Consider the following 17,834-nt stretch of genomic DNA (forward strand, 5'->3'; position numbering starts at 1 on the left):
ATGTTTGGAAATCAAATAATATTTCATTTTTCTTAACGAAAAAGTTTTTTGGTTTCTTTCACATCACTCTTGCAAAAATTAAAATTTCAATTTTTTAAACTCTTTTTCACTTACTTTCTGGCAGAAAATTTCATTGTATTAAATAAATTCATTATTATTATTATTACAAATTTTATTATTTATTTGCAAAAAAATTTTTTAAAACAATTTGTTATAAACAAATAAACAGTTTGTGACTTTTTTAAAAAACTGTTAACACCATTCGATTCTACGCGAAAAATTACTACAAGAACATGTATGACTCGAGTTATTTTTTAACCGCCTATTGTGCTTTAGGATTGTTTACAACAATTTTTCAACAATAGGTGATTTAAAAAAATTCATCTGCAGAAAGAAAGATTTTAAAAAATTTAATTTAAATTTAGTAAATTTTAAAGTGAAAAATTATTTTTAGGATTCAGGCTAGGATCCCGATATCAATTTTTACTTTCCTTTTTCGTATGGGCATTAATGGGTTAATATATAAAAAAAAAAATAATACAAAATTTGCGCTATTGATGCCAAATGTAATGAAAGAAAAAATAATGAACAAAATTTATGAGTTATCATGTGAAGCGGAAACTGGAACCCATTTCTAAATAAAAATTGGATGAAACATTTTTCAAATGCAGTCCTTTTATATATGAATTTTTGAGAATGTAAAAACGCTGAAATAAAAAGTTGTTACGAAAGTGGTCCTTCTAAAAGGGAGTATTGTGTAAGTACATTTATCAAATATGATATAATTTTGAAATCTATTCACCTCGCAGGCAAGAGTGATTTAGATATTTAAAATGGCACATAGACTAACCGTGATTCTTTGCATATAATTATGAATGCATTGAATCAACGCAACGCAACTCAACCCCAATCGCCTTTTGAAAGAAAAAGCAGGATGGGATGAAACGGCTGAAATGCGGAGGAATGAAAACGTTAGAAGAGGTATGCTTTTTCATCATAGTTAAAAAGGTTCCATCCAAGAAGGGTTAAGGGGCTCCATTCTGGTCGCGCAGGTACACGTCATTGCCTGCTTGTATAAGAACATATGCAAATAATGAGCGACAACGGCATGTATATAAATGTACGATCCGACTATTCAAGTATCCGACAAATGTCAACGGAAAATTTTATTCCTCTCAAAACTTCACTTCAACATAAAATCTCAAATTTATTTCCTTATCAATTTTTTAGTTTACCTTTACAACGATTTTTTAATTGATCCTCAGAATATCAAATTTTTAAACCCAAAATTTAGAAATCAAGAAAAATTCTGATCTCTAAAGTCTTATTATGACTGTAGTCATGATAAGACTTAGAGATCAGAATTTTTCTTGATTTCTAAATTTTGGGTTTAAAAATGTTTATGTTCTTTATTTCAAAATTGTAGGGACAAATTTTGAATTTGTTATGGTTAGCTCAAAACCCTGACGTGATGGAGTTAAATAGACTTCATATTCAGCTTCAGTGATCCTAAAAACATTAAGTATACTCATGGTCTGGTCAAAAGCTCAGAACATCAATTTTTCTTTTGTGCCACTATAGTGGCCACCATTTATTTTGACGAATCTTTTTATCGAATTGACTTCTGATTTATAAATTTTTTGAAATAAAAATCTATTAACATTTGTGCAAATTTACCGGCTCTCTAAAGTTTATCATATGGCAGGCATGGATCGAATCACTCGCTCCACGCTCGGGTGCACGCTCTGGCATCAGTCAAACAGTAGTGAGCGGCCAAGAGGCACTCACTCCTACTTGACTGCTATCGGAGTGTGCAGTCGAGCGTAGAAAGTTTCCGATCCAGACTAGACGCTATTATTTATTACAATTCCAATCTTGATGTTTCCACTGATACATCAAGTGGGAGATTGGTTTTATCCCTTTCAGTGGCAGGTAAACCCTATATTTCAGGGTAATTCAGGCATCATCGAGCGGATGCCCTAATATTGTCCATTCAGGTTGAGTCCACAACTATTGAATGTCATAATACCTGATATAGTTAAATAACCAAGTATGTAAGTGATTTCACTGGCTTTCTTAATTTTCAAACGTATATTAATTAATGGCAAGACTCAAAAAAATATTTTTTTAATTCACAGGTATTTAGCATTCATTTTTATTATACAAATAGTTTTATAAACTTTTTAAAGTATGAAGAATTTATTTGAGGAAAGGATAAACGGGAGCAGAAGATTTCTTATATAATTTCTGCCTGTCGTCTTGCACCTGGTGAAAATTAAAATTTTGCTTTCATCTGCTCAATGGCAATTAATTTTATGCATCATATATTCTATAGTCAACCGAAAGAGTATCGATAAATACTTTTAATTTCTATTTACTTTTTTATACACCCGTCTTATAAGCGTATAATTTACATTTTACGTTACAAAGTTAATACTAAATATTGCTTCTAGAGCATGACTTTGAATTAGAAGTACAAGGAAAAAATTTCAGAACATAAGAGAGTTATTAAATGTAGTACAATGGGAAATTATCTGATGGGTGCATTAACATTTTTTCCATGTACCGGAAATAAAGTAAACGCAGATAACCGCCACCTCTGTTATTCTGTCAAATAACATTTTTATCATGAAAAAATTTTGTTTTATAGAAATTTGTTTAAATGAAAATTATAGTAAATCAATATTGGCAGAAAGAAATTTCAGTTAAAGATCACTTTTAACATATGAAATTCTGTCTTTTAAATATAATAAAAAAATTGTTTTATGGAATAATAAGGCGCTTATATATTTAAGAGAAATGCGCAGTTGTAAATTTGTATTTTGGACTACTCTTAGTCAAATGAAGAAATTTAATAAATTTTTTTTGCCTTATTTTTCGTTTACATTTGAAATAAATTCTTGAAAAAGTTTCTAATTAGAATTGAATAGCCCTAAAAGAAAGTTTTATTTTACCTGTTTGTGGAAATTTGGAAGATAAACAGAAAGTAATGAAGAAAGAAGTAGTTCTGAAATTGACATGAAGTTCGCAACGTCGCATCGTACCGTCGTACGTGTTTATAAAGTGGGGCGCTTTGCTGAAATGTGAGTGACCGTGTTATAAAATGAGATGCGAGTGACGTAGTTAAGTTTATGCAGGGGTATGAGAGCACCGGTAAAAACAAGCGGAGGAGAGGGATGAAGCGTGCAGGCCGTGCAGGCCGTGCAGGAAGCGACAAGAGACCACGTGTGCAAGCAGTTCAAATTTGGAAGCGAAAGTGTGTACATCTTCAATTAAAGTGTTAGGACTCGATTTCAGTGGATCTTTTTCAGTGTGTTTACGATTCCTAATGTAATACTTTTATCATTGATTAATGTCTTACTTTATCATTATTTTATTATTTATTAATTGAGATTTTAAATTTTTTTTACATTTTTTATTTTTTCTTTACGGTTACGTAATTAAGGTTTACAACAGCTATAGACCCAACAAACATTTTCTTTTAAACAAAATAAATTTTCTCTCTTTTTTTAAATAATTATTTTAAGGTGAAATTAATTACATTTTAAATATTTGTAATACATTTAGAGCAATATTATTTAATTTGTAAAGTTTAAATATTTCTGTTTTTTAATGAAAATTCGTTAGTGTTTTACTTTTAATTTTTCCGTTGAAAGAAATACATTTTATGAATAAAAATGTGTATTTTCCTTTGAATATCATTATAATTCTGAATTTATTGATATTTCTTGTTCCCTTAGCACATATACTTATATCCATATTGAGGACATTGCTGATGTTTCTAATATTGCTGGAATAATGGTTTCGAATTTATTTCTATAAGTCGATTATTTCGAGATTTTTCGATATTCAACTTGCTTCATGGAGTGTATTCCTATATTTGTAGTGAGGGGTAGGTATGTACTTTTCTTAAAAGGCAGATATCCACTTTTCTCTTCTTTCTTTTTTGCACTACACATATCTCGTTTCTTTAAATATCATCTTATTAAAAACAGTCAAATTGTATTGTAATTATAAAAAAAAAAAATTTTAAATTAAAATGTAAAGTTTTAAAATCTTTATATTGAGTGGGTCAAAAGAAAAATTTAAATTTAAATATGTAGGCAACCAAAAAAATATATTTGAATTAAACATATTTAATAATAATTGAATTAAACGTAAGTTTTATCGAATCAAATTTATTATGCATTGAATCAAAATTATTATGTTTAATTCAAAAATAATTTTTAGTTGACTGTATAACAAAGATAATTATGTTTGATTCAAACAAAAAGTTGTCTCAGTGTAGTATCGAAAGTATCATAAAATTTTGCAAATAGTTGCACATTAGATATTTATTTACAAATAGAATATATTCTTGTGATAGCATTATAAATATTAATTAAAAACACAATTTTTTCTTAACATACAAAAATTATAAATACTTTTATTCAAATACAATTTATTTAAATTTTGTATTCTAAAGAACAAAGATTTAAACAGTCTTTACATAATTATTTTTTTATACAATTTTTTATATAATGCTAAATAATATTATAAAAAAATAAAATTTAAGTAAATTTTGCCATATATTAAAAAAAAATTTTCTAAATTTACTAATTGTGATAAAACGAACTTTTATAATTTAATTAATATCCTTTTATTATATTTCTATCATAAACAAAACAAATATTAACTTTATAGTTATTTTTTTGCAATTCAAAAATTAATAAAAACATATTTTTATTTAAATTAATAATGTAATTAAAATCTATAATTTTTTTGAAATACAGATAATTTTTTTTAAGTTTACCTTTAGTTTTAAAAAATTTTTAATTTCGGTTTAAAAAATTATACTATTAGACTTTTGTTGACACACTCTTTTTTTGTCACGCAATTAATACACTAGGTTAATTTGACCCAAATTTGATCATTATGCATTTAATAACATTTCAATCGATATTCTGCAATAAAATTAATATTTATATTTTAAACAATTTATAACATTGAAATAATTGAATTAATTCTTTATCCAGATAAAAATACCTTAATGTGTCAACAAAAGGTTAGTAGCCTTTTTTACCAATTAAATGTTTTGAAACCTTTTTCGGAAATATTAAAATGTAAAAATCGAGAAATATAATAAATTATACAGCTCTTACTGACATAAGGGCGAAAATCGATTAACTGAGTTAATTGATTTTTGTCCTTATGGTAAATAAAATGAGACTTATAAAGTTTAATATAAAAATAATTTTATAAAAGAGTAATGAAAATAAATAAATTAAATAATTAAGTCACTTTCATTATACTAAAAATTTGCATTTTTTTAAGTTTCGGTATTATTTATTTACATTAATAAACTGCTAGTAAAATGTTTTGTTATTCATGGGTCGTGTGGATAATACAAAACCTTTTTCCCTTATCACCAGGGTTCTTTCTTTAATTAATTTTACCGTAACGGTTTGTCATTTGAATTGATATATTCATATTGAAATCACTTAAATATTTGCATATCTACCTTTTTATTGTATATCCTTATTCATTTTTTTGCATGTTTTGCCGCCTGAATAATTTCTTTATTTTTGTTTGAGAATAGCACAAGGCCGGAAGGGTTGTAAGGGGTTGTCCTATTACAAAATAACCCTGAGTTATGTACTTAGGTCCTTTGAATCCATTAACATTGATGCTTCCAAAAGTAAAGCTTGGTAATTTGCTTGTCACCAGAACTAAATTCGAAATTCTGCGATTTTGACTTTTATGACATTGTCATATTTATTAGCCACATCAAATATGAAAAGCTGTAAAATTGTTTTTTTGTTAACACATTTTACAAGTATTGACTATACCAAAACGTATAGTTAAAAGAACTAATAAGAATGTAGTTGGAATAATAAGTTTTTCAAGTCATTTTTGGAATTTAACTATACATATTTAAGTTGCAGTTAAACTACAATTTTTAAACTATGTCAAAAATAATGGTAGTTATTTTATTTTATTATTTATTTGGGTTAAATTTTTTTCAGTGTCCTAAATTGTTTATTTGTTTGTAAACAAAATTTATTTGTTAAATAATAATAATAATAATAATAATAATAATAATAAACATTATAGTCAAATACTTATTATTAAATAATAATTTATGAAAATTAAATCTTTTTACAATGAAAAAATAAAACGATTTTATGCAATAAACTTATTTGCATTTGTTAAAAATTGAGAAAGAAAATAAAGAAAAGAATTTTGTTTTAATTTTTGTTTTGTTAATTGCAAAGAAATGTTTATTTATATACAATAAGTAAAGTTGACTGCTTCGAAGAAAATTTCAGAGGTAAAATATTTTTATTCAGTGTACGAATTTGAAGAAATTCTCGGTATTGATCGTTTGAACGAGAATCTGTCGAAACGGGATGATACGAAACGAAAATTTAATGACAATTGAACGACTATGCGAATCTTATTGGTTATTTATCACAAGTCCTCTCGGAGTGAAATAATAATTAACTGATGTTATTGCTGTAATAATTAGTTGTCAATTTCAAGGAAAATAATTAATTTTTTTAGTTTATTTATTTATTATTTTAAAGAAAAGTTTGAATTTGTAAATTTGATAGACGAGATTTTATTTGGAAATTGCGAGCAAATTGCTAAGCACGCTAATTCATAAGCACTGTAAATCTAGTCATGTCTGCCGCATTTTACTTTTTAACGAAATTTCACATTTCCTTTTGGCATCCGGTATTTTTACACTTCAGGACGCTTTTAATTTATATTGTGAGCTCGCTCATAAAACCTTAATTCAAACGCTACAAGAGAATTGGATTCCACACAAGTGGAAATAATACGGGAAACCAGCTCAATTTGGTTTAGACACCAAACCGAATGCGGAATTCGTTTGTCTCTAATTCAAAATGAATTTTTCTTCTAGGGTAATAAATTCAAGGGGAATTAAACTCGCTTTAATAGGAGTTCGACAATTTTACCAATTGTCAACAATTGTTTTTGAGGTCAACTTCTAAACTCACTTTGAAACAAAAGTAAAAGCGAGAATATCGAACAACTCGAAAGTAAAAATGAATAAATTTGTAGTTTAATGTTCGCAATATGTAGGAAATAGTTTTCTTCGTATGTCAATATTTCCAAGTTTTCTTCTTTTTTTTCTCTAAACTTTTTTGGAAATTCTCTTTAATAAAATGACAGTTTAGTCAGTTCTTAAAAAGTTTATAAAAATTTATATATTGCCTTATCGACTATCGTTTTCAAAACAACATTTTGAAAAGCAAAATGCATTGATCCATCTAATTAAAATGATGCTACATTAATCCATCTAATCTACTAAGAAATGTTACCCCACCTAATCAAAATGATATAAAACCCCATATTTTATTCTAGGGTGAGCGAAGCTTGTCTATGTCATTAAAATGACATATTACTCTAATTTTCAAAACATTTGACCCCACCAATTAGAAATAACACATTACACTAATTTTTAAAATAACATTTCATTACTCTAAATTGAAATTGATATTGCCCCTCTTGAAAATAATACTTGACTCGCTTTTTAAAAATATTCTATAACTTGTACATTTTTAAAAGTGACTATTCCATTTGCTAAAATAATACATTACTATACTATTTTATTTCTCAAGAGAAATTCATACTATTTATCGCCGCATTAATTTAAAATTTAAATTACACTTCATTTATTTTGTTCACTGCAAAAACAATTATCTTATATTATGTTTACATGTGGTAACATATACATTCTTAATCTGAATCATTTAAATTTTTTTTCGGATCCTTAACTAGTAAAATTTTATTGTGGTTCGCAATTGTGCTAATTAACAAAACTAAGTTTGAGTAAGACTTCTGAGTTGAAATTAAGAGAGAATAAATGATTAAATGATGATTAATTGATTAAATTAAATGGTTCAGTGTGTCATTTCAGTCAGATAATAAAATTTGGCTAACTTTGGATCCTATAATATGATTTATTAAGATAGTCTGAAAACGACTTTGTTGTGGTCGTGACACTAAACTAATTATATGGTTATCGTATACCTTTAGTTTCCCCACGTGGAAGACATTAAAGGGATTTAACTTGAACGTTCTACACATATAGGTATGCTTATATACTACAGAGTCCACCGAGAGATTCCGTAATTATTTTCAATTGCCTCTATATTCTCTAACAAGTGCCTCACATTGATTCTTCTGAAATTTTACACTTTATTGAAATATTGAAAAATATTTGTCATGTATTTTTTCTTCCTTTTGCCGATTCTGTTTTCTAAGGGTAGAAATTACCCTTTTATATATTATGTAAAAGGGATGAAATCAATATCTCCAAGAGTTAAATATTTCAAATAAATCCATTTCGAATGCAAAATACTGTAAACATGGTCAGACTTTGTTTTGTTCTTTAGACTACATCTAAAAAAAATTTTTTTTAATCCAAAAATAATAATAATAAAAATGTTCTATTAAATCTATTTACAAATTTCTTCAAAAGTAAAATTATTCGAAAACATCAATAACTTCTTTTCTAAATAAATATTTAATTATTATTTTTCATTGAGAATTAAAATTCTTCAAAACATTCAAACCTTTTTGAAATTAAACAATTTTAAAAAAATTTCAAAATTCAATTATTTCTAAGAATTCACGCTATAATACTTTTAATATTCAATTATTAACTGAAATTCAATTGCATAAATTTTTATTAGAAAATTGTATGAGAATTCAATTATTTATAAATAAAAATATAAATAATAATTTAAATAATTGAATGTTTCTTAAAATTGATATTCTTATTTCTTTTGACGAATTTTAACAAAAATTTTTAAAATATTTAAGTTTTTTTGAAATTCGATTAAAATTCTATTAAAAAATAATTGAAATTCTGTGATGAGTTTTATTCTTTATGAAAAATTTATAATTGAATTTCTGCAATAATTTGTACTTCTTGGATTTTTCGAGTAGAAATTGAGTGGAGATTAAAAATATTTCCGAAGGATATCCGAAGGGATTGCTGTCCGGATATTTAAAAAATTTAGTGTTAAAAAGTGCTATAAGATTTCTGTGTGGATTTCCGTCCAAATGTATTTAAAGCTCTACACGAATTAAATTTAAAAGTCGACATTTTGGATCCGCCATTGCTCACGAGTAACAATTGACACGGAAATCTAGGAAATTTTTTCAGATATATGTAGTGACTTTATTCCTTCAAGTATATAAGTATGGGATGTCTTCATCCTTAAAACACAAAATGGTCTTTAGACATATTAAAAAAATAACAAATCATGTACCTAGAGGACGCAGTAGTGTAAGTGAATGTGATAGTCAAAGTGAAATTGCATAATTGAACAATTTTTCAGCATGTATAAAAATGAAAATAAAAATGTTCAAAGTAAATATTATTAAAAACTACTGCAATATATTCAGACTTGAAGACATCAATTTTTGTTGTTATTCCTCGACAGGACATCTTGAACATTTTTAAGGTATTTGGTATATTGTAAGTGACTGATCATAATGTACTATCTGTAAAAAATCCAGTTTTTAAAATTATAAATATAAAAATGTATTAATTTTGTAAATATTATCAATTTCATTGAATAAGTCTTTGAATTTGGCTAATAAGTACGTAAAACATTTCCAACTGATTTAGTTAATATTTTTCCAAAAGCCATATTACTAGAAAGTAAAGAAGTTGTAAATCTTACGATTCTTTTTTCGATATCTTTAGATTAGAAAAGAAGACGCGCACGCATAGTAAAGTTACGTGAATCGGACGCATGTGTTAGTACTGTTCAAAATGGTTCTGTATAGATACATGGAAGCCGATGCAGCCAATGCTGCGTTCGACTGTACAGTTCCCGCCCGTCGGTTCTGCGAGATGGTAGGAGTCAGTTCAACAGTCTCCTCTTTGATTTTTCTTTCACGATGTTTCTATAAAACTACGATTCGGTTCACATTCTTCTTCATTTGCAAAATCTCCAAATTAGTTTCTTTTCTCCATCCATCCTCTTTAACGATTTAGGAAGACAATTACTTGAGCGCAATATTTTTTTCTACATTTACAGTTGACTCGAGTGTTACTTAATGTAAATAAATTTTTAGGAACTGTATCAAAACTTTTATTTGTATTTTGTAAAATACACTATTGTTTCTATCATTTCTATCATTGTATTAGATCAACTCAAAAATACTTTTAAATTATTTGTATTAGTTACGTTATTTTTAAAAATAATTTATTCATTAAGTATGTTACATGTTACAAAAAATCACATGAATAAATATTACTTTATTGTTTGTTATAAAAGTTTGAAAAAATTGTAAACTGATTGTTATTTGAATAAAATTCCGGAAACTGAAACCGCAACTATTCTTTAAAGAGACGTACATATTAAAGCATTATCAAATCTCCTGGTCTTTAATAACCTCCTTTGACACACTTCTGCCTTGTTTGCTTCGGTTCATCTTCCGTCCGCTTTTCCATAAATGGTGAATTCATTATGCTAATCTGTGCTCGATATTAATACACTTCAAGTTTAATAATTTTCGAAAATTATATATTTGTGATTATTGTCAAGTTTTTCATTATGCGACTGTATTTCAAGATTTACGAAAACATTTCTATCAACAAGGTAAGTTGTTGGATTAAATTTTTTTATATTATTCCCTGCGAAACATATTCTAAACACTCGTTTGCTACAATTGTTGAAATTGGTTCAAATTTCAAGTACTCTCAAAATGGTCATGTTATTTTTAAACTTTGGAAAATTAAAAACTCTGTTTTATTGTGTTTTGTTGATAAAAGACTTCAAAAAAAAGGTTGAATTATAAATACAGTTTTTAAATATTTGCACTACTGTAAAAAGGACAAAAATTTGTAAAAACACTTGTTGCCCGATTGGCAATTTAAACTGGCTGTTAAACCTCTAAAATCTGAGTACATCGAGACTTTAGGAGTATTTAACGTGGTTTAGTCGTAATACAATTTATAACATCTTAAGCCCTTCCAAAGTAGCATTTACTACTAGAGGTACTAAAGAGATTTTTGTATGAACATCTTAATGTCTGCCTCTTAAATGTTTTAACTGGAAAAGTTGTCGATAATTTTTACGAAGTGACTATCAATGTCGTTAATGATAAAACCGTTGGGATAGGAAGCTTGGTTATCGGATATAATATTTACTTTCAAAATTTAAGATTAACGCGACTTCATTTATATTATTTTTTATATATATTTAAGTATATAATAAACGTAATATGTACGAAATAATTAAATCAATTAAGAAGCTTTTTCATGTGCGGTAAAAATGTTACAATGAAAATTAGTGCGAGGATTAAAGAAAATGTGTTTAATATTTTTTGGTAAAAATAAATGTTTTTCAGAAATTTTTGTTCCAAAAATATTAAAAAATTAATACTTTTAAAATGTTAGTACTTCATAAAATTAACATTTCTTTTTTAGTTTCAAATTATACAATATTGGTTGATTGATTCAATATACATCAGTGAATTCAAATTGTAACTCAGAAAATTAAAGTTGGAACAATATTACTGTTCAAATTTTAAACCATTTAACTACAAAGCATTTATTTTGTCGTTTGTCAAATTATAACATTATTTTTAATCAATGTGGTATATTTATCTTTGAATCATTTATGCTTCGGTTTTGCTTCAATTTTACTTTTGAGAGTAGGATTTTAACTTCTAAAATTGACTTAATTTAGTTTTAAGAAATATAGGCTATACTTTTTAAATATTTTGGTTTTAAAATGTAGTTTGATGCTTTGTTTTTACTGTGTTCAATTATTTCACGCAGTTTTTTGATCGATAACTGGGGCACGACAGCTGAATTACTGATACTTTTTACGTTCTTTAATTGAAATAAACGACTTAACTTTTTACTTTCGTAATATTTTTTAAAAAATAAAGTTTCTAAGTTTAGAAAAATTTATGGAAAAAGTTAATGATGAATATATTCTGAATATTAATTCTTTAATCCGTATAGGTATATGTGTAATTTAGATAAAATTGACTTATATTTAATTACTTAATTTACTATAATATATTAAATAAGATAAATGATCCTAAGAATATTGTAGTGGTAATTCTTCCTATTTTAAAACCATGGCATATATTAATTTTCAAATTGTCTAAAACCTTTTTTATTTATACACAGTTTTGTCAACCATATACGGACGTAATGAGAAACACACTACTATTAAATTATTATTATTATTATTATTATTGTCATTATTATTGTTGCTATTATTGTTATTATTATTATTATTATTAATATTATTATTATTGTTATTTTTATTGTTGTTATTATTATTAATATTATTATTATTATCATTATTATTTGCTGTTTTAGAAAGCAACTGTCAAATGTAAAATCCTAGAAAGCAGTATTCGACATGAGGGCGAAAGTTAATCAGCCATGCCGATCGATTTTCGCCCTTACGGCAAAAGCTGCTTATACTGGGTTTTTATTCTAGACATCAGAAAATTGGTTTCGTTGAATGCAAGGCGCATGTTAGGCGGGGATTCTAGAACGCAACGCTATAGCGTTTCAACCACCCAGTTGTCACGTTTTGTTTTCATTCTATATAAAAAATTGTTTCGCAACAAATATTACAAGTTTTTCTATGTAAGTAGAGTTTAAAATGGAAAACTAACATAGTTTTGTAACTTAGTTACTGAAGTATTATATACATAAAATTCTTCTAAACAATTTGTTGTACTAAGGTAGTTGCAGAACATTAATATTGCTACAAAAATATATTTTATAACAAGGTCACATTATAGATGGTATTTAAAAATCCGATGAATATTTGCATCGAGAAGACGTAAAAACTGACAGATATTATAAAATTCAATTGTTTTAATTGTTAATTTTGACAATATACCACAAAAAAAGTTAACTCATTTCTGCTGCTTATTATTTTGAGTTCTGCATCAAAATGAGTTAACAGTAAACTTAGGTTAGGTTAGATAATTAAAATTAAATTTTCATTTAAACATTAACTTAAAACGAACCGATATGATTCATAATGACACTTTTTGCCTGAAACTCAAAATGAGTAAAAAACCAAGATCATTTTTGCTGCAGTTCAAAATGAATCGCGTTCGGGGATCATTTTGAACCCAGGTTGTTTCTGTTATATGTTCGAAAGAGCATTTCGAATAGGCCTATTTAATTGATTACACGCCTCAAAATTTAGCTATTTGAAGAATTATTTTTACGATCCATGTCAATTTTGTGTTTTACTTAAATGATGCATTTAATGTTTATTAGAAAAAAGACGAAATTTCTTATTGGTCGACTCTCAATACATTGGATCATCGCTTGGGATACTCTAAGGATTTGAGTTTGCATCTTTCTTCTTCTGGCTTGAAATACCCAGACAAGTTATCCACCTAGAGTGGAATTCAAGTGAATCCACTTTGAAAAGACTTATCATTACTCTCTTTAGCAAGCAGGCTTCTTTAGTTTAATCCTGAATGTTATTTAACATTTCCATCCATTAGAAACATTTCTCTTTTGTGAATAATTCAGTAATGTTTTTTAATAATTTGAGGTTAGTTTTTTAATCAGGGAGGATAACAACCACCATTGGGCCGAAATGATTTTACAGCTTTAGCTATACTATCAAATTGTTTCAACTTTAAAATTTTAAATATTCTACTATCCTTTGTTTATCATTTATATTAATATTAAGTTTTTGTTAACAATCATATTTTTAATAACTACATAACACATACGTTAATCTTTTCACTAGATATTTGAACTTATAATATTGTTAACAAATATCTTCGTTTTAATATTGAGCGTTAATGTTCTACACCTACCTTAACAGCATATTATTTGTAATTCTTTAATTTGAATTTTTTCAAAGTCTTTACATGATTGAACAAATTTTACTGATTCGCGTTTGTCATAAAAAATTGCATAAAAACCATCATCCGCAGTTTGAAAAATTAAAAAACAATAAATATTGTTATATTGTGATACAACTTTAAAGTAATTAAATGTTTTAATTGTAGGTATTCAAAGCGCCTGGACATCATCTAGAGGAATTCAAGAGGAGACATATAAAGGTTAGTTCAACATATCACGATTAAATATTCCTATTAAAATTCACTTGCTTAGTAAGTATTGTAATTGGTTAGGAAGATGGTTTTATGCTACCTTGGCTCTATTATAGATCAAATATTTTAAAGATAGAGCGTTAGGGCCTCACGTTATAAAATTAATACATATTGAGATAAACATAGAGATATATAAATGTATAGTTGGAAAGCCAAAGAAGCGAACTTTTTAACGCATTTAAAGATCAAAACTCTAAATTTAAATGTGAGGAGTGGGTTTTATAAATCTTTACTATGACTATATATTTATTTAGGCGAAACACTTGTGTGGAAGTCGATCCACATAAGTTTGTTATTTCCAAAGAACTACGTTTATATACGATTCCTTATAAGAGTTTACATGAAAGTTCACAAAAGAACCCACGCAGATTTCTATTTCTTGTACGAAATTAACATACATGTTCGATTTGGTACATATTCCCACGTGGACTTAATTCGTGGGAATTCGAAATGACTACCGCATGTGGAGTATGTGCATAATAATACAGAGCCCTGCGTAATAGCGTGCAAGTAAACTCACACCTGCGCAGTTGCGCAGAACAACTGCGACATTGGATGAATTTATCATATGAATAATTGTGTAAAGGAGTTAACTTCTACCTGAAGGAAGCTTAAAAAAGAACAGTGACTAAGGTGTAGAAAATAAATTTCAGTTTAATGAAAATATAACATTAATGAAAGTTCAGTATTCTATTAAAACACATAGCATAATGCCCCCTCCCTTATAAGAGTTTGATAAAGTTTGTGAACTTATTACTAAAGTAATAATCTTTAAAAAACAGTAATTAACTCTTTTTACAAGCAATAGAATTACAGATACGAGCAAGAAATAATGAAAAATTTCAAAATTGCCATGCAAGAATTTGACATGAGATTTTTTTGAATCAAATAGGTATAATATTTAAGAGGACATGGATAAACCTTTGAAAACCATTTACGAACCTTTTTAATCAGATTTTTTGAGTATGTGCTGCAAATATTTGAAAAACGCATGTTTGAGTTTTAGCTCATAACTCTAAACCCCTACTTGCGGTAGAGTAGAGTGAAGAGGGTCGGATCTATTTTGTGTCAACTAATAGTTTCAAGAACTATATGTCTCGTATCCATTCTATCTTAAAGTCAATTACTTTCCTTGAAATTTAATTAACAAATTAAAATAAATTAAACAATTTATATTTCTATTACTCGTGGGTAGGTATAAATGGTTATCAATTTCTTTCCACTGTTTCACTTCACACTTATTTTAATTTATCCAAACTCTACCTTCATTTATTATTCACTTCAATTCGCATCACTTTATTTTCACTTTTTTCTTAACTTGGGTTTTTTGTGTTATAAGATAAGTGTGAAAGAAATATTAAAAGCAAAAAATGAAAGAGTGATGATAGAAAAAATAAACGAATATTTTAATATTTAATACACTTTGAAATGCTGAATAATGAGAATATTTTGTATTTCTTCTTTCATTGGTACCACAATTTTACCACAATTATAGTTGTGTTATTAAGATAATGATTTCGCGTTAGGACCCTATCGGATAAAGCTTTTCATTCTTTGCTGATGTAAAAATCATTCAAATTATTTATTTGTTTATAGAACTTACTTATTTTTATAAAATTTAGTTAAGTATACAGTAAGAATACTGTCAGTCCAGTCAGTCCACGAGTGCGAAGAGGACACTCTTATGCGGCGTTCAATGTGCGCTCACTCGCACTCACGCTTAGGGGTGATTCATATAGTCAGATACTCTTACTGTATTTCTTACGCTAATGTTGCTGTTTTTGAACAAGTTTTTAACAATAAATTTAAAATAATAAAATTTGCCATCACAGACATTTTAAAATGTATCTCGAAAACTATTATTTCCTAAAAGGATTTTCAATTATTTGATGATTTTAATAATAAATTTTAAATTTATTATGTTTCTTCATAGAAATTTTTTGTTGGAACCGTAGTTGAGATTATTTAATAAAGTTTTCAAACTTTATTTTTATTTATCTAGTGAAATAAAAGGGAAGTAATTCTGTTTGTAAACTTGTGTAAAAATCACATACAAATAAAAACTAGGAATCTAGTATATCTATAAATATTTTATTAAGTAATACATAATTTGTTTACTTTAATGATGTCTTAACTCCAGTCCCCAAAGTCAGTTATTACTAATTTATTATTGTTTAAAATTATATTAAAAACTGGTTTAAAGCTCAAAACGCTTTTAGAGTCATTTTGCTATTAGTTATATAATTGATTGAAAGGAAGACCACTTTAGTTATCGAGAATCACCTAATAACCCAAGTATATTACAAGAAAGTTTGGCTCGTTGGTTAAACTCGAGACTCACGCGCAGGTAGGTTCAGGGTTCGATTCCTGCCTTGAATCGCCTTTTTTCTTAAACTAAAAGACATTGTAATATTATAAATTAAAAGTGAGTTGCAACAGAATTTTAGAAAAGTTATATAATATTGTTTGAATACAGTGTGAGAACTTGGTCGAGGAACAGATTGTCTGCGAGTGTTCTAGAAACGTTCTGTAACATTTACGCAATTTATTTAAAATAAAGGTAAGTTGACATAGTTTCCACCTATAAAGATTCTCATGCGAATTTGAATTTTGAAATATTGGGGAAAAAGTAATAATTTTAGCGCGAAATTTAATCTATTATTAGACATCTCATCTCAATCTCTACTATTTTGAACCCTTCATTTGAAAGCAGGCGGGATTCACCCGTAGGGGAATAGTCGTCGTTACCTATGCGTTCTTTTTAAATGCCTCAGAATAATGAATTATATATTCTCTTTCAGTAGAGTATAGATTATCATATTTTTTACTATCCATAAAAAGCAACCCTTCCATGGTCCTTCTTCTTTTTCTCTTGTTCCTTGCCGGCCTCTCTTTGATAAAAAAGGTTTCTCTCCCGAACCGTACATAAATTTTCTTTACCTGCGGGGTCTTTGCATACATTTGTGACTACATACGCTAACTAACTCCTGCTTGCCAAGCAATAGAAACAGACAGACACACGTCAGATAAAAAAAGCAACATATGCAGTGGGTTGGACCGTATTTATAAACATACGCATGTTTAGTGACCCGACGATGCATAGCATTTTTTCAATTATTACTCTTCAAACATTGTTCACGAAAAGATACCGCAAAAAATTTTGTCTGCCACATACTATAATACGTAATACTAGATTTTCCGTTACTTTCTTTTGTTTTTATTCCCATACCTATATATACTACCTATCTTACAAACTCACTCCTCGTCATGTTTTTTAAATGATTTTAAAACACTTCTTGAATACTGCAGGTATCCTTTAAATATAATTATATAGATAATATTTATTTCAAAAATATTTTTCAAGTTATAAAAACAAGTTGTTGACAATTTTTTAAATTGTAATGAATTTTTTTTAAATTATTGAAATGAACAAGTTAATAAAATAGAATGTGGGATAAATTTTTTCCCCTAATGAATGTATGCGATTGTTCATATACGACGAGGACAACTTTTCAAAGATTTTTAACCCCTTCAATTGAGGACATTTAATGACTTCTCTAGAATCTCAAAAGTATTCACGTGGTATATGGATGACCTCTAAAAATCAACCACTTTAACGAGTCAGGTTGCGTGTTCAAACCCATAAATAAAATTTAAATAATCACCAAAACTTAAGCTCAAAAAATTTT

The 17,834-nt window shown here is 27.3% G+C and overlaps 1 protein-coding gene across 6 annotated transcripts in view; it reads left to right on the forward strand.

Annotated features, from left to right (window-relative positions):
* The first annotated feature begins 3,110 nt into the window (after nt 1–3,110).
* LOC122505377 overlaps nt 3,111–17,834 on the forward strand; it is a 30,960-nt gene continuing 16,236 nt past the window's right edge. For 2 of the 6 annotated variants that reach the window (XM_043616932.1, XM_043616934.1), the window contains exons 1-4: nt 9,541–10,628; nt 12,368–12,383; nt 12,492–12,643; nt 14,041–14,094. In XM_043616932.1, coding sequence (XP_043472867.1) covers nt 10,584–10,628; nt 12,368–12,383; nt 12,492–12,643; nt 14,041–14,094 — 267 coding nt within the window. In that variant the 5' untranslated portion in view covers nt 9,541–10,583. Of the gene's footprint in view, nt 3,331–3,740; nt 3,893–9,540; nt 10,629–12,367; nt 12,644–14,040; nt 14,095–17,834 lie in introns of those variants that run through there. The other 4 variants (XR_006301914.1, XM_043616935.1, XM_043616933.1 and 1 more) reach the window with 3 other exon arrangements.

This window comes from Leptopilina heterotoma, unplaced genomic scaffold, assembly GCF_015476425.1.
Source record: "Leptopilina heterotoma isolate Lh14 unplaced genomic scaffold, ASM1547642v1 Lhet_353, whole genome shotgun sequence".
Lineage (NCBI taxonomy): Eukaryota > Metazoa > Arthropoda > Insecta > Hymenoptera > Figitidae > Leptopilina > Leptopilina heterotoma.